Genomic DNA, 24169 nt, shown 5'->3' on the forward strand with positions numbered 1-24169 from the left:
GTTGAACAGGAATATTCACTGAACCGTCTGTCTGTAGCATTCTAATGTTGAACAGGAATATTCACTGAACCGTCTGTCTGTAGCATTCTAATGTTGAACAGGAATATTCACTGAACCGTCTGTCTGTAGCATTCTAATGTTGAACAGGAATATTCACTGAACCGTTTGTAGCATTTTAATGTTGAACGGGAATAACGGACCGATTCACCTTTAGCAAAGCCCACTTAAACACTCCCACTTGGACACTTTCCAGCCAGACTCATTCATTCCAATGTAAATATCATGGATTTTACACATTAAATACTGGTAATCTTTTGGAACCAGACCTGGTCACGCTATCATCACCTTAAAAACTGGTGTACGTCTGTACGAATAGGCCTAAAAAGGCTGACACCCTCAGAGGCTATAACGTAAACGACAAAGTGTGACAAAGCGGCCCAGCTGTCCCTCCTCGTACAGCTGCTTAGACAGTCACATTCCTGAAGCGTGCCAGAGTCACTCTGTGTACTTTAAACATGTCACAGTTACTCTGTGTGCTCTGCGTATTTTCACAGCCGATGGTGTCCTCATAGATATGCAGGGTCAGGACAGCTTGCCACTTCGTTGGTAACAACATACACACCCCAAGGACGGGCCTTATCACGTCTAGTTCAAGTGGTGTTGTGTCTTAATAGTTTTGTGTTTGGGAACTTTGCGCCAAACTATTTGGCTTGCGAGCGACCCCGGGGCGAAAATACCAGATCTACAAGATCTGTAGATCTGCTGTTTCACGTTGAATATTAGCTTCAGGATAAGGGATGCTATAGAGGGTTCCAGTGATTAAATATAAGTGAAGTTTTAAGAGATTTCTGTAAAACAATTAAACAAAAAAGGTCAACCACGGCATCAGGCTGGTGGCACACTGACCAGGCGTCCCTCCATCCACACTCTAATGTCCACCGTTATATTTCCGACAGACAGTGATGCGTGCGCCGAACGCAACTGATTTTCAACCGAGAAGCGGTTGAATATTAGCAATTTTTTTAGGGGTTGGTCCGTCGTATGATAAAGCTTAACCTTCTTCCCCAGACTGGGAGATTCTCTCGACTGTTTAAAAAGATAATAATAATAATAAAGTTCACCATCGCAGACTGAGCTGTGCAAGAAAATCCAGTCCAACTGAGATCCAGTAAAGCACATAATCTGGCCATGCATGACACACTTTAAAAAAAGACATTCACTTATATGAATGCAGGCATTTAGAAACAATAAATAGGATTGAACATATCAAAACAAAGTAATAATAATTGGTCACATAACTTAATAAGACTTTAGAAAAGATATTGCAGCAGAGTTTCTTTTCTTTTTTTAAACCAAAACGTATTGATTCTCAGCTTATTATAGAATAAGGTGACAACAATGTGTATAAGACCACAGAGAGGTTCATGCCAAATATGGTACTGTCCGTCACACAGACTGGACGTGCTCCGCAAAGAGGTTCAGCCGCTGTTAGGGCCCATTCATACTCCTATTTTACCGCTGTTTCGGCGCTGTAGTGCCGAAATGATTTCGGCTCGTCAGAAACTTTCAGTAGCACCGAAGAGTGGACTTTAGGACGGTATGAATCGGCCCTTAAGTTGTCTTAACAGAAGATGAGCCGATTCCACTTCAGCGTTTGACTCCAGCCCTGATTCATACATAGTCGTGCGCTGCTACTGCTGTTGCATGTGTAACACACAGGGTTTCGAACTCTGCTCTCCCCCGTGAACGTCCAATATCTTAACCACTAGACCAAAGGGTAGGGATGTCACTTTTTTCGTTTTCCGATCCCGAATCCCCGATACCACAATTTCTGTGTTTAGCCGATCCGATACCGAATAGCGATACCAGTGGTGTGAATAGCTATCTAGCTATTTATCTCGTGTTGTGCACGTGTGTATAGCTATAGACTCCTCACTCAAATGTGCACTTGCAGTTTGGGGCAACTCCAAAGCGAGCTCCACATGCCGCAACATTTCATTTACTTGCCTTAGTGTTTTTTTACTTGCCCGTGTCGGATCGGTGGTTAGACCGGCATATTCACCCATATGACAAATAAGGTACCGATACAGTATCGAGACATCTCTACCAAAGGGATATGCCTGTATGGACTGAGGGGGGGGATATTAGGCTGAGGCTGTGAGCCACTCTGCTACACATGTATGCCTGTATGGACTGAGGGGGGGGATATTAGGCTGAGGCTGTGAGCCACTCTGCTACACATGCCGTAAAAATAGCAGCAAATACAAGCTCACAGCGCGTCGTCACGGTAGTGTTACCGTATATCGCACACAACTAAGTATAAATCGGGGCTTGTTAGTACATGTGTTTTGTCGTTTGGATGCATTCCAACCACGGTGTGATTTCACTGCTCGCTCAACATGCACGACAGCAGGTTGTAGTGGTCGGTGTGCAACATGAATCATGCAGACATCATGTGAGGAGTGGACATGACCCACATAATAGCACTAGGGTTGGCTTTGTTGTGGGGGGAGGGGGGGATGCCATGACTATGCTTTTGATACCCCCCCCCCTCTGGGTCATCATTTTTTAATTGGAGTGGGGATATGGTTTATCCCTACTTCTGGTCAGACTGAATACAAATACATGCGTTTCCTTTTGAGGTAATTGTAGACCGTCTGATAGGCCTATATTGTTTGATATGACAGTTAAATGTTAACCAGATTAAACCAATTAAAATGTGGGGTCCAGCGAGGGACTCTCGGGGGTTTCCAAATGGACAGAGCTTCTATAACTCTGAGAGTGTAAATATGGAACCAAATGGACCCAGTTGAGAACCACTTAAAAAAGTGAGTTAAGGAATTGTTTTTGTTTGTGAGGAGTGACATGACCCCCAGCAGCGACCTACGACCCTAACCCCCACCCACCCCCACAACAACAACACACCACTCTCACCTTCCTCCGGCCGATGCTGTCCTTCAACACCGACCGGCCGGCATGCAGTGACAGCAGAACTACCAAAGCCCCTCCGGAGATGAGCAAAACCCTCCATGTCTAAAAGTACAATATCACAAGCATTGCCCCGACAATATTTTCTGCTCCTTAATTAATATTATTATTATTTTTTTGGTGCCGGGTGTAAGAGAAACCCATCACAGAATTAAAAAATAAAAAGAGTTAAGAGAGACTAAAAAAAAATGTCTCGGTTAAAAAGAACAGTAGGCAGCATTGGACAAAGAGCTGATGATCTTTTAAGCTTGATTCACACTTAGTTGCCACAATGGTGTTGCCTGCGGTAATTAAGCAGGCGAGATATACAAGCTCACAACGGGTCGCATTCGTGACACGCTGTGAGCTTTGTAGATCTGCTGATTTACTGAAGCACGCGACTTAAGTATAATTCCAGGCTTTAGTGGAGGACAGACAGACAGACAGACAGACGGAGACATTCTTTGAGAGATTTCGGGGGCTTGGTTGGAGGACCGAGAGAGAGAGAGAGAGGGGAGATGTTGCTCCTTCATTGTTGTGCCATGTTTCAGTCAGCGAGTGTCTGACTGAATGTTTTGTCTGCGTTCTGTTCTTTATCTGGTTAACGTCGCGGACTCTGTCCTCCCTCCCTCCGTCAGTCCTTCGTGCTGTACAGACTTTTTTTTTCTTCTATCCCCGGGAAAAGAACGAACATCCATCCAAACACGTCCTTGGAATTATTTTGTAAAAAGAAAACAAATACAAATGGATGCAAGATGTGTGCAACTTCAAGACAGACTTGTTTTGGAGTTCTCATTGTAGTATGTGGTGCTTTGAAGAAACATAATAAAAACGTCGCTGTCTCGGGGACGGACACCTTGCATATCCAAACAGTATTAATTACTTTTAATACTTCTCGGGAAATGGGAGGAAATTAGCTCTTTTCGCTAATACTTTTCATTGGTTCAATGTTTATAAAATCCAGACCAAAAGACAAGTTTTTTTTTCAGAGAAATAGCAAAACATAGCTGATCTACAAGGTTGTAGTATGACAAAGTAGGGTGTTGACTTACAAAAACAAAAAAGACAAGTTGAAAGGTGGAGATATAAGGTTTCTGCTGGACAGTGACCATATGGCAATGATAGCACACCGATAGGCTGAAATCTGTGTCCCATTCCACGAGCAGCAGTTGTTTTGGTATGTTCACATGAACTATGTTCCCGCTTCTCTTTGAGAAATATGACATGACATCATTCCAGCTACAGGTCCTCCTCTCAGGAACAATGATTTGATTCATGTGTGTGTGTGTGTGTGTGTGTGTGTGCATGACCGTGTGTGTGTGTGTGTGTGTTTGTGTGTGTGTGTGAGACTGTTTGCAACATCCAAACGAGCGCAGGTGTCTGTCTGTACATCAATATTTTGTTCTCTTTGCTGCGTGATGAAAAGTACATATTTGTGTAACGGTAATTATGATTGCACAGGAGGTTCAGAGTCTGATTCTTCACAGTTGGAATCCAGTGGATGATGCAACACGGGGAAATCTGAGGAAGAGAACAGAGAGAAGAAAAAGCATCCGTTAAATGAGCTTATAGGATCTGCATGTTGTCATGTCTTCCACCTAAAAACATAAAGAAAGGCTACAATTCTGCACAATTTAGGTTTGGCCGATTCTAGTTAGAACCATTAGGCTGCCAAAAGGTGGTGCATATATTCTCCTCTCAGGATGTACAGCTAAACATAATATTCCTCTAAATGATCTCCTAGACTGGGTTAAAATATTTTGTGTGTGTGAACATTATCTACGACGTACACGTTTTCCTCCACCCATGATTTCTCGCTGGATTCAATTCCTGCAAAGAATTTAATTTTGCCCTTTCGGATTTTGTCGGCTTTGGTTTAATTTAACTTTAAACCGTGGACGGTTTATGAGCTTCGCGGCCTCGCAATATGAGCCCTTTGTGTCCATGTTTGGAGAAATATCCTGTACTAAAGTCCATATGGGACCTGTATGCTTCCTGGAGAAATCCTCCACTAAAGTCCATATGGGACCTGTGTGCTTCCTGGAGAAATATTCCACTAAATTCCTGTTTATCCATCAGATGAAAAAGAAAAGAGATCCTGTTTATCCCATTTAGACCCGAGGACGATTCAAAAAATGTCTTCTAAATCCTTTTTTCTGGAAGACCTCATGTTTCTATGTCAGTCGTTCTCAAACATTTTCATGTCAAGGACCCCCAGAATGATATCTAATTGGCCACCGACCCCAACCTGAAAAGATGTTGTTCGAGGGACCCCCCCTTCAACACTGCCTTGTACCGTACAGTATGTCCCAAAATTGTTACCTTTCAGGAAATGGTTTCTGCCCAATAGCAACAACATGCATAATGGTTTATGACTCCAAATATCCTCTTTGTGTATTAAGTCAACTCTGAGCTGAAGAGACATTTGCATATTATTGCCTCGAAGGCAAATTGACTGGTCAAACGGTCACCCCACGGATGTAGCAAGAAATTAAAAAATGGTAAAAAAGGCAAAGAAGTTTAGGGATAAGGGGTTTAGCGGTGACGGAAATGGAGCCCTTGGTGCGCTCTCGTGTGTTGTATTATCGCTGGGTTGGTGAAGACTGAATCACACGCAAGCACTCTTATTGGCTCTTATTTTGAAGAGGAAGAAGAAGTCTGTTTCGGTTCGTAGCCAAGCTGCCATGACCAAGTAGTAGATAAACAAGAACCCACGTGGATTAAACAATCACAAGCTTTAAGCCAAAGTTAATATATTTATACAATATGAAAACCATGCATCTGTGACACTTTGGAAGTACGTCGTTAAACATAGAACCTAGGTGAGTAGAGTTCATTGTATAGGCTATAAGTCTCAGGCTGGCTCACGCTGGTAAAATCATCAACAATGAGCCTCCCCCCCTACCCTAACAGGTAGGCTACAGTACTGTCACTGCCTGCAATAATGTGATGTTATTCGCCTGCTTATATCATCATGTCCTTAAATAGTGTTTGTAGGTCTACTTGTTACTGTTTGGCCGCTGTGCCAATTCTAATGTAGTTATATATCCGTGCACTGTGCATGGTGCTGCATGGTTTGAATTTGTGTGAGAGAAAAGTAGCAGTAGCCGAGGCTTGTAAGATTGCGGCGATGTGTTTGTTTTAAAGCCATGTAACGGCAAGCTTTGATGGGGTTATTATATCGCACCATAATGCATCGTGTCATACAGTGTGTGTGTGTGTGTGTGTGTGTGTGTGTGTGTGTGTGTGTGTGTGTGGGGGGGGGGGGGGTCGGTTTGTGGGGCCAGATCGTGCGATCTTTCCCCTTGTTGATTTGTTTCTCCAGTGCACACACACCCACGTGCGCGATCCACACACAGGCTGTTGTGGCTGAGGGTACATACGCACAAATCGGATTATGAGTCAGCTCCAGATGACTGTCTGTGCACAGACTTGCACACACGTGCATGCAAATGTTCTACTCTTGCTTTAAATGACCCCCAGAGGCTTTCTTTAACTTGTACATGAATCTTATAAATTATGTCACTCTTCCAGCTCTCTGTGAATCATTTAACATCATCACCTTGCATTCCATCTGGCCTGGCAGTGACCTACGCCGTCTACACTGGACTCATGACGAGACAACACATTAGGCTACTGTCATTCAACCTGGAACCCTACTTAACTGGCTGGGTTGACATTTCAAACCGCCCGAGGCTGATAAGGTTACTGAAGTATTCAATTACCGTTACCTTTGATTCTTGTTTACGTAGGTAGGTCAGAGCCATGGTTTAGGTCCTCTAATAAAGGCTGACCAGTCAACACCCAGTCACCATGACTCAGACAGAACCATATAGAGCGTCGCAGTCCCGCCCCCTACCAGGGCCCAGGAAATTATTCTCCGTTCATTTTCCTCATAGACATTTCAAAAAGTATTTATTTAAAGACGTTTACGCCGCGGACAAAGCCAAGTGTTGTCGTGACAAATCATGACAACAAACACAATATTTTGGACTCGAGTTGGCCTTGTCCGCGGCGGTAACGGTCTTTAAATAAATACCCTTTGAAATGTCTATGGGAAAAATGCATTGGGAATAATTTCCTGGGCCTGGCGTCGTCATGAAAGGGGGCGGGACTGCGACGCTCTATAGTAGGCGGCTGGCCGGCGGCCTGGCACTATAACTACGACATAACTCCGTCACATGCCCATATGTGGGCATATACTGATGACAGGATCTCCATATATGGGCATGAAAGGAAAAAGGTTTCTGAACACTGTGGCTGCTATGGCTTCTTCAGAGTGACCGTTAACTGTGGCCATCAATTCAACAATCTCCCTCCCAGAGAGGATGAGTCACGGAGAACAAAGGCATAGTCATACAGGGATTTCATCCTGGAATAATGAAGCAAGCAAGTGAAGCTGCTCTGATCAGTCGGGAAGGAGACTGTGCCATATTGTGCTGGTTAAGCTACTGTGCTGCCCTGCGTTGTGTTGCATTTCTTCCCTGACGACGCTTTCCGAAACGCAACAAGAGTATTTTTCCGGCTTTAATGTGGCAGTATTATGTACGGCCTGCAGTGTGTGTGCGCACGCTATCATCATGTTTGCCAACTGACTGCCCATGTTCCACATCTGTCTGGCCTGCTCGCTGTCACAGGAGGAGGGCAGGGGGAAGCTAAAAGCTATAACCCTGGGACAAGCAGCAGGGTTGCTAAGGCTGGGGACACCAATGGAAACAGGCTTTCTTCGGTTTAAAATCCTCTCAACGTTCCTTGTAGCAAACTGTACTTTCCTGTGTTTCTTAATTATCTTTTTTTCAAAATTGCTCAAACAATCAATCAATCATTGTATCAGCGGCACTTGGTGCCGCACTACGAGATTGTAGATCTGCTATTTTTGGGAAATCTTGAAAATGTGGCCGCAAATCTTGGAATATATATTCTTTCAGCGCAAACTTTTTAAACTCAAATCTTTGCTTCTGGGAGGTCCCTGGAACTACATATTTTCACGTGGGGGTCGACTTTGAGAACTGTCATTCCCTGGGGGGGTGTTATTATTATTATTATTCCCTGGGGGGGTGTAAGCAGCAGGTGTGCGAGGCTCTCCCTTCTCCTGCTGCTGTCTCTTGATCATTAACCCTGAATAAGACACCAATCAGCTGTTCCACCATGACCTGACGTCCCGGTATGACCAGGATTGTCCCAGTTATATACTTTCAATTGTCCCGAGAGTCCCGACACACATCTCTGAAAACACTAAAAACTGTCACGGTTCAGCAACATTCATTACCAAAATTGTCCCGGTTTAAACTTTTCACCACAGTTAAAATAATAACAGCTTGTTTTTAGCGCTTATGTGGATGTGTGGCTTAAAAACCATCCCGTCTCGACCCTGTCGACCCTTTGGTGTGGGTTTGGGCTTAAGCGCTAAGAAATGATCGAAAGTGAACATAGCTGATTTAAAAAAAAAAGTGATTTAAGAGATTAAGGGCAGATTCACACCCAGGGGGGTGTGCACTCGGGACCACTTGGCAGATGTTCTGGTATAGTGCTGCGTAGACCGTTCCCCCGGGAGGGGATCACCCAAACCGTTCCCGCGACCGCATGGAAGACGGCAGTCTCGGGACAGATTGAAGTTGTACTCGGATACAGATCAATCAATGCAATGTGAAAGCATTGAACACAGTTGAATGAAGTGTACTCGGGTGCGGGAGAATCGAGGCCAATGTAAATATTGGCCATGCGGCACACAATCGTATTCGGGAACGGTTTAAATCAGAAGGACTCGGCGGTGTGAATCTGCCCCTAAATGCATGGGTCTTTATTTATGGTCAGTCACCGTGACCACTCCAGGACAGCAGTGGCTAAGGGTCAGTCTCTCCATATACCTCCCTCTGGCAACACCTCATCAACATGACAGAGTGGATTAGCCTTATATGCTATTACCACCATGCTGGAAGTCAGCATGAGGCATGGGGCTTGTCTAATTGACACCCCCGACCAGGAACAATACAAGTATGTCCTTCATCCTCACTACCCCCCCGCCCCCCCCTCCCCCTCCCACTCCATACTGTAAGTGTAAGACATTTAACCTCTCTTTGTGTTCCAACGACCCCCCCCCTATACCTCACCCTCTATCCATCACATACACACACACACACACACACACACACGCACACACCCACACCCACTGATGGAGCCATATGCTGTATAATTCCGTTTGTTCGTCGTTTGCATATTCATATAGTCTTAAACAATAAAATGGAGGTACCATAGAAGAGAGGTTTATCTTTTCTTATATAATGTATCCCCCCTCCTCCTCCAGTTCTCCTGCCCTCCTCACAGGAGTCCCACAGGAAGAATAGTATCCTTGTTATGACAGTGAGACATAAAATATAATCCTCCAGCGAATACTTTATCCCATTCTGGGCGGGAACACCCTTTTTCGTGTTAGCATCATGTTATGCTTTAGCTATTGAAAAACAGCAGATCTACAAGCTCATAGCTCAAGCTTGTAGGTCTGCCATTTTTGAAAAATCGAAGAACGACTGACACAGAAACATAGCTTTTTCAGAAAACTGTCAGGATAACTTGTAGAAGACATTTTTAGAATCTGATCTCAGGCCAGAATGGGTTATAGAGGGGGATTTGGGGAATGTGGGGTGATACAGGAATTATGGCGGTGCTATTGTAGCATAGTGCATTAGGTCGTCGCTGTTCGGGTGGAAACCGCAATCCTTTTAAGGATTCGAATTCCAAAATAGAACAAATTGCCCGATCTAAAGCTCAAAACGCGTTGCATATATAATTATACAATTATACTAGTACGTTTGTTCACATAATAAATTGCGTCTAACAACATGGAAAAAACATCATGAAAGACAGACAGACAGACAGACAGACGGACATTACTTCCCAAATCATCCATCAGAATAGTGATGTGTGTCCTCCTATAAGCACTACTCCCTTTTCACTGAAGCACTATACCTACATTCACATGCAGTCCATCATGTGAATGTAGTTAAAACCATGCATGTTTTTTATTTTCTTACATTTTTGATCCCACGATTTTGTGGAGGAGTTTCCCTGGTTGGACGTATAGCGCGTGGAAGGAACACGTTACTCCAACCAGTTCCTTTCCCCTCCCATCAGGCGCCCCGGCTGGCCAGGGGGAGGCAGTTTAGAGACCAGAATGACTGTATGTTGTTTTTTTGTGAGGGTACCTACCCTAGGAGACACGGGGAGAACATGCAAACTCCACACAGAAATTCCCTTTCGCCGACCCCACCTTTTCTCTTCTGTTCAAACACTCAGGACATTGCCGTGCAGGCTTTCTCCGAAACACACAATACATACCTCCTGGAAGAGGAGTCGGACGAGGTGGGGGGGGGACACACGTCAAGACGAGAGAGAGAGAGAGAGGAGAGGGGAGAGGGGGAAGGGGGGGACAGGACGGGACTCAGGCCGGGAGGTGCTTCCAGGTGCTGACGAAGGCCGTGGGGATGAGGGAGTAGGGCACCGTGGTGATGCTGTTCCAGGCGTCCAGCGTGGGGTCGTAGCAGTCCAGCGTCTTGCAGCGCTGCGTGCCGAAGTACCCGCCCACCACGTAGAGCTTGTTCCCGGACGCCACCGCCTGGCAGCTCATGCGCTTGGCGGTCACGTCGCCCACCTTAGTCCACTGGTAGCTGTCCACGCTGAACTTGTACGCCGAGCACGCCGAGAACTCCGTGTCGCCGCCCATCACGAAGATCTGGTTGCCCAGCACGGCGGCGGCCGTGTAGCGCCAGGGCTGCGGGCAGGAGGCGGGCACGGTCCAGCGGTTCTCTTGCGGGTCGTAGCACTGCACCTTGGGCAGCTTGTCGTGCGTGACGCTGGTGCCGCCGAAGGCGAAGAGCTTGAGCTTCACGCTGACCACGGCCGCGTTGCTCACGCCCTCCCTCAGCGGGGCCACCATGGTCCACTTGTTGGTCGCCGGGTCAAACTGCTCCACCTGCGGTTCACACAAAGTACATTTACTTTACTACTGAACGTTTTACAACTGTACTTAGTATTTGTACTTTACTTGAATTTGTATTCCTGGATACGTAATGGCTTTCACTCTTACATTTCGAAGACAATTATTGTACCTGTGATGCCAGTACATTTCATTGAAGGGAAACGAGTAATTAACCTCTTCAGCCCTATTTCAAATATAGTGAAACTAGCAGATCTACAAGCTTTTTTTTCTAAACCAAATCCAGCGCTTAAACTCAAATATACAAATTTGACAAGTCAACTTTCCCTTGTAGTTTGAGTAACATTTGACCAGGCTTATATGCGTTTGACTGAAGTACTGGGGTTAAGTTGGGAGTACTTTGTCCACCAAACCAAACTGACCTGTTTGAGAGACACGGAGGGAGAGGCCGGGAGGCACCCGGTGGCCGCGGTGTGACCTCCCACCACGTAGAGGCAGTGTTTCAGCTCGGCCGAGCCGTGGCCGAAGCGGGCGATGAGCATGGGCGCCGCCTTGGACCACTCCTCCTGCACGGTGTCGTACACCCACACGTCCTTGGACACGCCGTTCTCCGAGCCCCGCCCGCCCGTGATGTAGACCTTGCAGCCGATGGCGCAGGCGCTGAACTCCTTCCTGGGGCTGGGGATGTCCGCCTTGGGGATGATCTCCTTGGCCTTCTGGTCCACCAGGTACAGCTTGTCGCACATGAAGGTCGACCCGCCCAGCAGGAAGAGGGCGTGGCTGGTCTTGCGGGGCCGCGCGCACGGGCTGTTAACCACGCCGTCGTTCTGCAGGATCCTCAGCTTGCAGCGGATGGCCTCGTCCACCAGCTCCTTGCTCTTGGCCTGGCTGTTGATCAGCTCCTCCGTGGACACGTTCTCCATCAGGAAGATGGCCGGCAGCAGGGCCAGCCGCACCGTGCGCAGCAGCTCCGACAGGTGGCCGTGTCTCCCCTCCAGGTCGTAGTTCACCCAGCTCAGCGCCGCCTCGTACACCAGCCTCTCGTCCTCCGTCTCCAGCTCCTCGTGGGACAGCAGCTGCACCACCATGTCCCGCGGCAGCCGCAGGAAGTCCTCCGTCTTGCAGATGGCGGGGAAGTTTCCCAGGCACATGCCCCACGAGAGCTCCGACAGCTTGGTGCACTGGTGGGCGTCAGAGAGCAGCAGCATGCCCAGGCAGTTGGACGGGTGCAGGTTGCGCTCCAGGAACTCTGCGCACGCGTCCCGGATGTCCTGGAACTCCAGCATGTCGCCGGCCTCCAGCAGGGACTCAGCGTTCTCCTCGTTGATGACCACGCGCGATGAGTAGGCGTAGTCCAGCAGCAGCTCCAACACCTGGGTGGGGAACAACCAAAACGGACTTATAGAGACAGCTCCAACACCTGGGTGGGGAACAACCAAAACGGACTTATAGAGACAGCTCCAACACCTGGGTGGGGAACAACCAAAACGGACTTATAGAGACAGCTCCAACACCTGGGTGGGGAACAACCAAACGGACTTATAGAGACAGCTCCAACACCTGGGGTGGGGAACAACCAAAACGGACTTATAGAGACAGCTCCAACACCTGGGTGGGGAACAACCAAAACAGACTTATAGAGACAGCTCCAACACCTGGGGTGGGGAACAACCAGAGCCATCTAATAGAGTTACGACATTGAGGGGGCAGAAACCGAGCGCTCAAGTGCTGTTCATGCAGCCTGAACTGGGACAAGCTGGAGTTGGAAATACATTGTTTTCAACGAGGGTCCTACTTCCGGTCCAGGACTTGGCCCAGTTGGTTGTCCCCACGCTCAATGCGTAGTCTACTGTACGTAGGAGAGCCGCCATTGGACTGAAGCCCCATGAAGTGAACGCAGTCTGCGTAACTCTGTCTATATCTAAGGCTCTGGGAACGACCAAACAGACTTATAGCCAACCCTAGCTATGACGATGTGGAACGAGGCAGTGGAGGCACATGTTGGTCGTTCTCACTCACTTGGTCTCACTCAACGGACAAATGGATTTAAACTGGTGAAAATGGCTGCTCTGGATCGGCTATTTTCACTACTTTTGTGCGACACTCGTGAAGTAGACTATAGTAGAGCATTCATTTACGAAAAGAATAACCAGAAAAAAGTTGGAAAAATGGAGAATTGTGTGAGAACTGTGTTCCAATAAAGAACAAATGAGCCTGGCAGTTTGACACATGGAGAGGCATCAACAGATGGTGAAAAAACACTGCCGCCAAATTAATAAAGATTTTGCCAGCAACAGACTGTATCAAATATGAGTGAATATCGCCGGGGCGGTTTGATTATTTTTGGACCACAATTCCTATACGAGACGATTCTATGATGGTATTTTACATGAGGAACGACTGACCAATGACTTCCGTGACCCCCAGAAGACATTTTTTTTAATCTGATCTCAGGTCAGAATGGGTTTTAATTTAATTACCTCCGGGTGGATGGAGTCGCGGAAGTCCACCTCGCTGTCCTGGCTCTCGCGCAGCCCTCCGCTGAACATGGCCTCGAAGTAGCGGCTGCAGGCGGCCAGCACGGCGCGGTGGCACGGGAAGGAGCGGGCGCCGGCGTGGAGCAGCACGTCGGTGAACAGCCGCTGCTGCCGCAGCGCGTTGAGGTGCGACAGCACGCTGTCGGCGTACGACGACTTGTGGAACAGGTAGATGTTCATGTTGGAGCCGGAGCCGGTGCTGCTGCTGGTGCCGCTGCGCGACTTGCGGTTCTCGTGGACGCAGACGGACATTTTCATTGAATCCTGCAAAAAACAGAAAAGAAAGAAAGAAAGAAAAGGATTAAAACAACTGTTTTAAAAAAAAATCCATTTAGACCCGAGGACCTGATTCTAAAATGTCTTCTATAAATCCTGACAATTTTCTGAAAAACCCTATGTTTGGAAAGGAAAGGAAAGGAAAGGTACTATGTTTACCCTGCAGGGTAACTGGACTAAGCTCAAGAACTTGTTTACAGCCAGGCCCTGCTCATAGAACATTTCATGGTAGGGGTTCAATGCCTTGCCCAAGGGCACTTCAGCGGTGGTCATTTTAACGTGCCGGTCCGGGGATACGAACTATAGCGACCTTCCGATATCAAGACCGCTCCGCAAACCGACTTTTACAAAGTAACAGATCTACAATCTACTTGTAGATCTGCTATTTTTCAACAGATAAAGTTTAAAATAATGGGGAAAGTGGTTACTACGCTAAAGCGACACAGATGCATTCCCGTCCTAAACAGGTTAAATATATTAGAGATGTTGAAATCGTAACGCATGGTTGTGTTGACAGTTGAACACTTTAAAGCTTGAGACGTTTTCATTTGTCTTGTCAAAACGTTTCAACAGGATCATTTAAATCAACAGTGTTGGATATTTTGTCTACTCGTTAATAAACAGAAAATACCATTTCAGAGAGAAATCATACTGCTGATTTAAACAAACACCTTTTAACTAATAGTATTAGTGTATAGTATAATTTAACATGTGGTGGAATTCCAAGACATGTATATTTGACCTATTTTATCTACGTGTTGCCGATAAATTAGGTGGAGAAACCTAACACAGTAAGGACTGTATTATGTTTCTCCACACTTGATATTGTTTACAAACCACAAAACCAATTTGTCCAGTTCAAGATTTACCCGAAAAGCTTTTTCCTTGCCAGATCAGGTCCCTGCCAAAACGTCTCACTAAAACATGGTGAAGAACTGGTTCAGAATGAGGTCCTTTACATGTTTGGTGTGAGGGGGCTACCACACACGTTAAATGTTTTGATGAATTGAAAACGGTGGGCCCTATTGTAAACAGGTTTAATGCTTTATGGTGTCGTCCACTCACAGTTAACAGTTTTTTGTATTGAGTTGTACTTGAAATATACTTTAATTCTGCAAACTGTTAATAAATCAATCAAAAAATCTATAAAAAACAACTTAACCAGATATCAAGCCAGGTGACTAAGTGACTAAGTGATTACTATTAAATATTAAATCAAGCAACCTAAAACTGTCTGGGCGCACACAAAAGCACAGAGATAGGAAATACTCCTTTTAAAGCGATCGATGAATAGGTTTCAATATGTAATTCTACCCCACCACCACCACAATGAATTGGATTTCAAAAGAGGCTAATTGAAATCTATAATCTATGTAAGCGATTCCATTATTAAACATGTCCAAACAACAGGTAGCCTACGAGAAAAGAGAACAATATAGTCATGAACTCATGATTTGGGTCACACACACACACACACACACACACACACACACACACACACACACACACACACACACACACACACACACACACACACACACACACAGCCCTGATGAGTCATGGCATTACCAATAAGTAACACATTGTCAACAGTCAAGTAATGATGGGAAAATACCGTGAATGTTCTTGTTTGGTATGCAGAACAGCACAATAAGAGGACACGGTGACATGCGACTCCTTCAGTGTTGTCAGTTAGTCATTAATCACTACATGAACCTGGGCGGACCTGTTCAGGCCATGCCATCATATAGGTGAAAGTATTATTTTCTATTCGTGGAAGAATATGCATTTCTACAGTTATTTCTGTAATGAGTATTCTGTTTTCACTCTACACCAGTGGTTCCCAAAGTGGGGTCCGGTGGGGACCCCCAGGGGTCCTTGAGGGAGTTCCAGGGGGTCCCCAGCTAAATGATAGTTTTGGAACCAAACGGGTCCATTTTGGTTCCATTTGTACACTCTCAGAGTTAAATTAAACATTGAGTTTACAATATAAATTGGGGGTCCCAGAGATAGAAATGCCATTAAACTGTAGTAGACTAATATGCACGTCAAACTGGGGGTCCAGGTTGAGAATCACTGCTAGAGCCGTAAAACAACCATCTCTTATTTGGGCGGGTCCCTGGCATATCTCTTCAAATGGGGGGTCCACGGGCCAATTAGTGTCAATTTGGGGGTCCTTGGGATGAAAAGGTTTGGGAACCACTGCTCTACACTACATATCTTCGTTGAAAATAGCTATAGAAAATAGATATACAATCTCATGACAGACACGCCGCATTTGTAGACGCGTTGTGAGCGTTTAGATCGGATCAGAATATGGATGCTGGGGGGGGGGGGGTTTCTGTCTGTGATCTTCCTCCTAACCTTTGAGTGAAGCAGGTGCTATTATAATCTCACAGAGAGCCATTGAGGGAATCGATAGCTTAAACGTAAAGCTAACAAGCCAACATTTGGAGCTGTTGAAGGTCAAGAAGATTAATTGTCAGGGCGGCACATTGCTAGGATACCTGATGTGTGCAATTTGTGCATCAACCACTTAATCGCTGGGTTCTGTCTCCATTGAGGCGTGTTATACACTGTGTCTCTCTCTCTCTCTCTCTCTCTCTCTGTCTCTGTCTGCCTCTCTCTCTCTCTGTTCACAGCTTAGGCCTGATGTTGAAATAAAGAAAAACGTTCGCTCTGAAAGAATATATATTCAAAGATTCGTGACGCATTTTTACGATTTTTCAAAAATAGCAGCTTGTAGATCTGCTATTTTTCAATAGCTAAATTGGAAACATAATGCTTAGTTAAAACTAAGAATGGGTTAAGTCTCTCTATATCACCCTATATCACCAGTATTTGTGGTGCATTTCATGAATGTATAGGTGAGATATTAGAATATGCTCTATTTACATTCTACTGGATTTTATCTACATTGAAGCTCAAAGCGCCTCGCGTGGCGATGGAGCAGCAGTGCAGCATTTTATTTACAACGAAAAATGTGTAGATATTATAGGTTTTTCTTCCTGACAGCAACGATGTATAGAATGGACTGTATTAAGATGAATTAAACGAATAGGCAGTAACACATACAGCTAGTCCCCGTCGGCTCCACTAACCCCGCTGAGAACTAATGCTTCCTTCTTCTCTAAAGATGCCCAGACTGCCTCTAAAGTGACTGGAGAAATGTCCACACACATATATCAAAGTCCCTTTCACTTTCACACACCGTGCACATGCACGCACCTACACACACGTGCACAGGCAGGCACACACACGCTAACATGAACACACTAGTATGCAGACATTTATGCACATGCGAGAAATTGTCAGGGTTCCTTCCTATGCTCATTTTAAGTGGAGATGTCTCTTCCCATTCTGACTCACACGTGTCACGTTCATCCACCCTAATCAAAAAGCATGTTTTCCCCCTGTATATATTTGTCTTATGCAAAGGAATTATACAAAAGTAGTAGTAGTAGTAACAGATCTATATCTATCTATCTCTATGCTATTGTCACCACACAAGTACAGTACACCCCCTGGACATGACACTTATATGACAAGGATTTACCCCCAAATGCAACCCAAACCTTAAAGTCTTTGACCCAGCCCGGTGGATTGAACCCAGGCCGACCTCCTAATCTCAGGGTGGACACTTTAACCAACAAGGCCACTGAGGTGGTTATCTGAAGCTTTCTATCTCTTTGCCCTTGTTCTCATTCTATCTCTCTATCCTCTCCTTTCTCGTGGGAAAATCACAAAGCGACACAGAACGCACTACTGCTTTCTAAATCAAGTGGCACAGTGAGTTTAAAGTTGTTTCAGGTATAGGCCAGAAGGTCCCGGGGTATGATGGTGATACCCGGACCTGGAGAGTGTGTGTGTGTGTGTGTGTGTGTGTGTGTGTGTGTGTGTGTGTGTGTGTGTGTGTGTGTGTGTGTGTGTGTGTGTGTGTGTGTGTGTGTGTGTGTGTGTGTGTGTGTGTGTGTGTGTGTGTGTGTGTGTGTGTGTGTGTGTGTGTGTGTGTGTGTGTGTGTGTGTGTGTGTGTGTGTGTGTGTGTGTGTGTGTGTGTGTGTGTGTCGCTCATGCATCTTTAACATCCTTAATCATTTGTTTTTCTTTTTTTACCAAGTATGTGCCAAGTATGCTCGGATTAATGTACTGTAATCTTTTTTCTCCTCTCTCTCTCACCGCTCACTGTCACAGTGATTTCATTTCTTTAACTGAACAACCTGTTGTTGACACAGACGTGGCTGAATGCCAGTGGAGTCAAGTGATCCAGAGACTACAGTCATGATGCCGGGGTGGTATGCAGACCGACTGCTCCAACCAGAGACTACAGTCATGATGCCGGGGTGGTATGCAGACCGACTGCTCCAACCAGAGACTACAGTCATGATGCCGGGGTGGTATGCAGACCGACTGCTCCAACCAGTACGCCTTCCTTCCTTCCCCCCAATCTCATAATGACTTCTGGCTTTGCTTTAGAACCACACTATCCCAAGAGCATCCATTTCCCAGCCCATTGTCATAACGAGACCCGTTGTCCGGCTGTAGAGCACAGAGTCTGTAATGTTGGAAGTTGCGACTATACCAGTTGTCCCCGCGTCAGAGTACCCGTTCCACCCATCTGTCTGTGTCCCTTTTATGCCCATATATGGAGATTTCTGTAACCGTCTCCCTTTATTCCTATATATGGAGTTCTATGTGTCAGGCATGCCCAAATATGAAGTGACGTGATGTCACTGAACAGGCCAGCTCCATATATGGAGATATAGGGGTGATCAGGTCCAGGGCCGGGGCATATTTGTAATATCAGAACAGGCCAGATCCAGATTTTGGGAGGAGGGCTGCCCTAGATGGATGCAGGACGAGGGGGCGCTAAGTGGGCTCCATGCATGTCAAATTGGCTATTTTGTTTTTGTCCAAAATGTTAAAACATTTATTTGAAAAATGGTAATGTAATGTTAAAGTATACATGATTTGAGCTTCTTGTTTTTGCCCCAAATTATTGGATACAGGTCTTGAAGCAATGTGCAGCTATTGTAGAAATATTATCACGTTCTAATCCTGTTTACTTTACATAATACCATTTTGATTATTATTTTAACTTTTTGGACAAAATTCGCCTTCTCTTCCTGTTACCATAGAGAATGCCTGGGGGACCCCAGTCAAGTATACAGGAGTTTAACCCATTTTGACCTGAGGACGATTCTACAAATGTCCAAAAATATATGTAATTGGCCGCCGACCCCCATCTGAAAATATGTTGTTCCAGGGACCCCCCCCCCCCCCCCAAGAAGCAAAGATTTGAGTTAAAAACCTTCGCTCTGAAGGAATATATTCAAACATTTGGGCCATGCACATTTTCACGATTTTTCAAAAAAAGCAGACCTACACAAGCTCGTAGCGCGGCACTCGGTGCCGCGCTACGAGCTTAAATAGCTAAAGTATAACCTAAAGGGGTTCCCGCCCAAAACGTTAACAGTAGAAGATATTGACATTATGTCTTGTTGACTGAACCCCTGGGGGGGACCCCTGCCCTGGGGGGGACCCGCTCAATGGACTTGCATCACAGTTAGAAAGACACATACAATACATAGACCTCCGGTGACCCCCCGGGGGAAAGTCAGGCCGCAGAAGCAGCATATCGGTTAAGAGGTACAGACACAGACTAAGAGAAGATATACACTATTACAGTCATCATGTCTCTTATCATTAGAACGTCACAGAAAGCAATGATGAACAGCTCTTTACGATGGTACACACCCTACAATATACTGTATACTAGTAGTGTAGTGACTATAGTCTGCACTATGCAGAACAGAATACACAGAAAAGTCCGTTTCCAGCTCTAACCAAGTGGTCAGACTTGAGCGCAGGGGAGGAGCAGAGAGGTTACTCATTTACAGTTTAATCATTTATTCCACTCATTGCAGCATCTGCAATTTGGGAGTTTGTTTAAAAAAAATCACACCTGTGTGAACTGAGTGGTGCAGTGTGTCGTGTCCCTCCCCCCCTCTCCTCTCTCTCTCATTAGCAGGCAACAGTGCAGCACTAATACTATCTCTCTCTCTCTCTGTTTCTGGCACAACAGCGCCCCTACTGGTACGGTAGTCATAGTCATACTGGTGCTCATGAACCAACACATACATAGGCACACACATACAGTAGGTGAACACGGACATTGTTGTTCCTTGGAGTGGTTGCACCACTCAAAAAGGAGGGATGAACTGGTGGTGAACATGTTGAAATCCTAAAGTGACACAACATGGTGGAAAACGGAAAAAAAATACGTTTTTAATTAGCCGAACGTGCAACTTACTAGGTTTAAACAAATGTAGTTTTTTTCCCCCCCAGTGCCCGTTTTTTCATGTTAATCTCATGGGACGTTATGTATGCAGAAGGGTACTCAGATGGTGCCCTGAGGTCAGTCAACACCAGTCAGTCAACAGAGATATATCTGTCAATATCCTGTACTGTTAAACATTATTGACTTTGACTCCTCTGCCACGCCGGCCCTGTTTCCGCTCTCCAGGGCGCCTTTGGGCAGACAGGTTGCTGTTTCCCATGCGTTACCTGGTGTGTCAACCAGCGTGTGAATGCTATAGTCTTGTAATGCTACTGTTCTCAAAGGGTTAGTTCAGATTATTGGACTTAAAGCTGTGTAGGAAATATAGTGGTTGCAAAGGTATTAATTGATCCTGTGGTAGGAGTTCTGGTCTGGTTTTAGTGAATATGAAGTAGTTCCGGTCATTTGGTGGGGGACACTGGGGGCCACACATTAAAAAATTGTATTGTTGACCCATTTCTACCGCTTTCATTCAACTTTGACTCCTCTGTCACACGGAACTATATGTTTTTGTGCTGCTGCTGGCATTATGAATGATGTAAAAATAGTTCCATGTAGGCTACATAACCTCTAAAGTGCCGAGTGGTCCACTTCAACAAAGCAGGGACCACCAGTCCCTGAGGACGACGAGAGGTTGGAATTCACTGGGTGAGACCTTGGTGGTGTAGATTAGAAGGGTTGGATTTGCTGTGGGGGATGGGGGGGGGGTAAATCCATTGCCTCTGCTTTTGTTATCCCTTCACTGTTATTCATTTTGAGGGCCGGTGAGGAATGTTTTGGTCCCCTGCTTCTGGTCAGTGAATAAATGGCGTGAAGTGAACGCTAGTCAGCAAACAACAGGGTAAAAAAATGGTCCTGTTGTAAGCCCTTTGCCGAGCCATGTGGCCCACAGGGCAGGAGCCTATCTCCTGTTTCTGTAGCCATGTGGCCCACAGGGCAGGAGCCTATCTCCTGTTTCTGTAGCCATGTGGCCCACAGGCCAGGAGCCTATCTCCTGTTTCTGTAGCCATGTGGCCCACAGGGCAGGAGCCTATCTCCTGTTTCTGTAGCGTGAGGCGCCTTGATGTATAAAGTGCATCCTCCCAGCCATGATGTACACCCGCTGGACATGATGCAGAGAAGCACACCCCCTGGGTGTACTTCATCATTTTTTCGACCGCCGGTCGAGATCACAGATTTCACAACGCCGCGCCAGACTTCCCGGTCCCTTCATTGCCATCCCCAGTTCCTGCCTACTGATGCATATATAAAGTGCCATCCAGCCGTTAATTTCGTCCATGTCTCTCGGAGCCATAGAGTACAAAGTATACACCCCTTGGGCATCGTGTACAAGTACACCCCCTGGACATGACGCTAATAGTATACAGTATGTCGCAGGGACTTCCCTCCAATCCAACCCTTGATGCTGAGTGCCAAGCAGGGAAGCATGGGAGATTTGGGACCCATTCATTCACACAGTCTTTGGTATAATATACTAAAGACTGTGTGAATGAATTCCCGATTCCTCGGCCGGGTCAGGGTCATATTATGACCCTGACCCGGCTGGGGAATGGAACTCTGATCTCAGGCCAGGGCAGACACTCTAACCACCAGACTCAGCTGGTAAAAGACTACTGTGTATTGTAGATAGTGAATTTACCGCTATACAAAGTAACTAGCATCGCAGGTAACTAAGCATCAAACTTAAGACTTGTCTGTCTAAAGTTGACTGCATGGATTCCCAAGGGCTCTACTAGGCCCCCCCCTCTTGTTTTTTTACCCCAAACTAAACCTTTTTCTATGGGTGGTGGGGTTCAAATGATGGCATTCTTCGTATCTCTGGACAACAAGTTAGTAAACAGTACATGTTTCACATGTTCTGTTATGTAAATAAGATATTGTCACTGTCAAGTGACAATCATACAGTAGGATCTCCAAAACGTTTCAGGAAATGTTACAAAAAAAAAGTCAGGTCAGAAAATCTTGTTTTCATTGGTTCAATAATTATAAAAATAGCCGATCTACAGTACACGCTCACAACGAATGTGCCACGGTGAGACGCTGTGTGTGTGTGTGTGTGTGTGTGTGTGTGTGTGTGTGTGTGTGTGTGTGTGTGTGTGTGTGCGTGCGCGCGCAAGACACTAATACGACGACGTAACATAACTCTACAAAGTGTTAGGATTGACCTTGAAAAGGGGCCCGGCTAGGTTCCAGATTTCACTATTGAGCATTATGTAGCCTACTGTATATATTGCGAGGCTAATAATTACATGCATTATGTATGCTTATAATATCTGCCCGTTTGATATCCTCAACGATACAAAATCCAAGAGCAAAAGGTGTCAATCCATACAGAACCATATGGATCTACAAGCTCACAACTTGATTCTTTTGATTTGATTTTTGACACCCCCATCACAAACCATTTTCAAATGGGGGTCCACAGCGAAATATCAATAATTTGAGGTAAAGTTGTGGAACCACTGGTCTACAGTTACTGAATGATGCGATCATCAATTAAAAAAATAAATAAACAATTATAACCATGAATGAATGCAGCAAAAACAAATTTCATATTTGCCAGTTGCCAGACATCTGCTATAGCAGTGTGAAGAAGAATAATAACAACAATGAATACAGTAGTCTACTATAGCTCTTACATCTGCATAAATGAAACATTCAAATCAAACATTTTGACAGTTGGTTGCTTGCCTCCTCCTTCTTTGTCACGACCCACTGTGGCGTGTGTGCGTGTGTGTGTGCGCGCGTGTGTGCGTGTGTGTGTGTGTGTGTGTGTGTGTGTGTGTGTGTGTGTGTGTGTGTGTGTGTGTGTGTGTGCGCTTTTCATGCACCAAAGATAGTGCATGAGTGAAGCACCACCTCGACTGGATGCATTTCAGTACATTTTCATTTGCCATCTGCCTTGTCTGAGGGGGAAAGGGGGGGGGGGGGGGGATGTATCCAAATTGAATGAATCATTCTCGTTTGCCACATGATACACGCGTTGTGTCTCAAAACAGCTGTCACCACCAGCATCTCTTGTTTAGTTTTCAGTTTAATTGCATTTTAAAAACCGCGAAGCCCATGTCACTGACTGAGCAATGTCTTGATCAAATTAGGAGCATTAATAATGACACATCTAGAGACTTGACTGTCTGGAGGGCACACCTGATGCCCCGATCTGCTGCTGCTGGCCATTTAAACTGTGCTGCCATCAACCTCCCATGCACAAGACATTCACACTCTCTAAACAAACATTGAAGCAAGGCGGAGAGTCTGCCCTTGCATTAATATATCAAAAACAAAGAACACAAAGGCATTGGTTGACTGTGGGAGGCTAAAATAATATGGTTAAATCAAACGTGAACATAAAGTGGGACTACATGGGAGCCTATATCCGTCATAATATATGCTATTCATCGCAATTAGGTGTGTCTGCAAGTCTGACATCCATGGCCATTTCCCACCAATTATGTCTTTAAATTGATCTAATCAATGTTTATGGTAGTAATAAGTTCTAGGCTATACTGTAGCCCAGTATACACCAGGCTCGTTTTATACATAAACACACCCAGGCTGTTATTGATCATGTTCTAACACTAAACACTCCCCTCCTCTCTGGTCCACCATCGATTCGTGATCAGAAATAAATTAGCCCAGCTTCAGCAGCTATTACAGGCAGGGCTGTAGCAGGGCTATCATTACCATCAGTAATATAATAACATAGCATTACAGTTGCAGCAGTGCGGGTGATAACTCATACCTCTTTGGGTGAAAGTAGGAATTCAATTCTGCCCGCTTTATCCCTCGAACATGACACAGTTTGTGAGAGAGACGCCACGATGTTGGTTCCGTGGAAACCTCCCGACTCCCGTGCGCGTTTTGGGAATATAAAAAGGACCCAAGTCCTCCTTCCTCCTTCCTCGGTTTAAATTCCGATCGATACGAGAGAGAAATATTGAGTGGAGGGAAAGAAAAAGATGAATCTACTTTTTCCTCATACAACGAACGGCTTTAGGCTGGATATTGACTGAGTATATCTTCATCAGATAGATAGGCTAATAATCCACCGCGCGGCTGCTGTGTGCGATCTCTCCTCCACCACCAACGTTCACAGACATCTGCTGCTGTTGCTGCTG

General features: G+C 45.6%; 1 protein-coding gene across 1 annotated transcript; it reads right to left on the reverse strand.

Annotated features, from left to right (window-relative positions):
* Positions 1-1220: 1220 nt before the first annotated feature.
* Positions 1221-24169, reverse strand: enc1 (ectodermal-neural cortex 1). Its single transcript, XM_080756580.1, has 5 exons — positions 23794-24169; positions 13381-13701; positions 11323-12273; positions 10303-10936; positions 1221-4488 (listed from the first exon to the last, which is right to left on the reverse strand). Exons 2-4 carry the CDS (start codon positions 13693-13695, stop codon positions 10406-10408), a joined length of 1797 nt encoding a protein of 598 aa, XP_080612706.1. The 5' UTR covers positions 13696-13701; positions 23794-24169; the 3' UTR covers positions 1221-4488; positions 10303-10405.

The sequence above is a fragment of the Protomyctophum bolini genome, assembly GCF_963924005.1.
Source record: "Protomyctophum bolini genome assembly, chromosome: 22".
NCBI lineage: Eukaryota > Metazoa > Chordata > Actinopteri > Myctophiformes > Myctophidae > Protomyctophum > Protomyctophum bolini.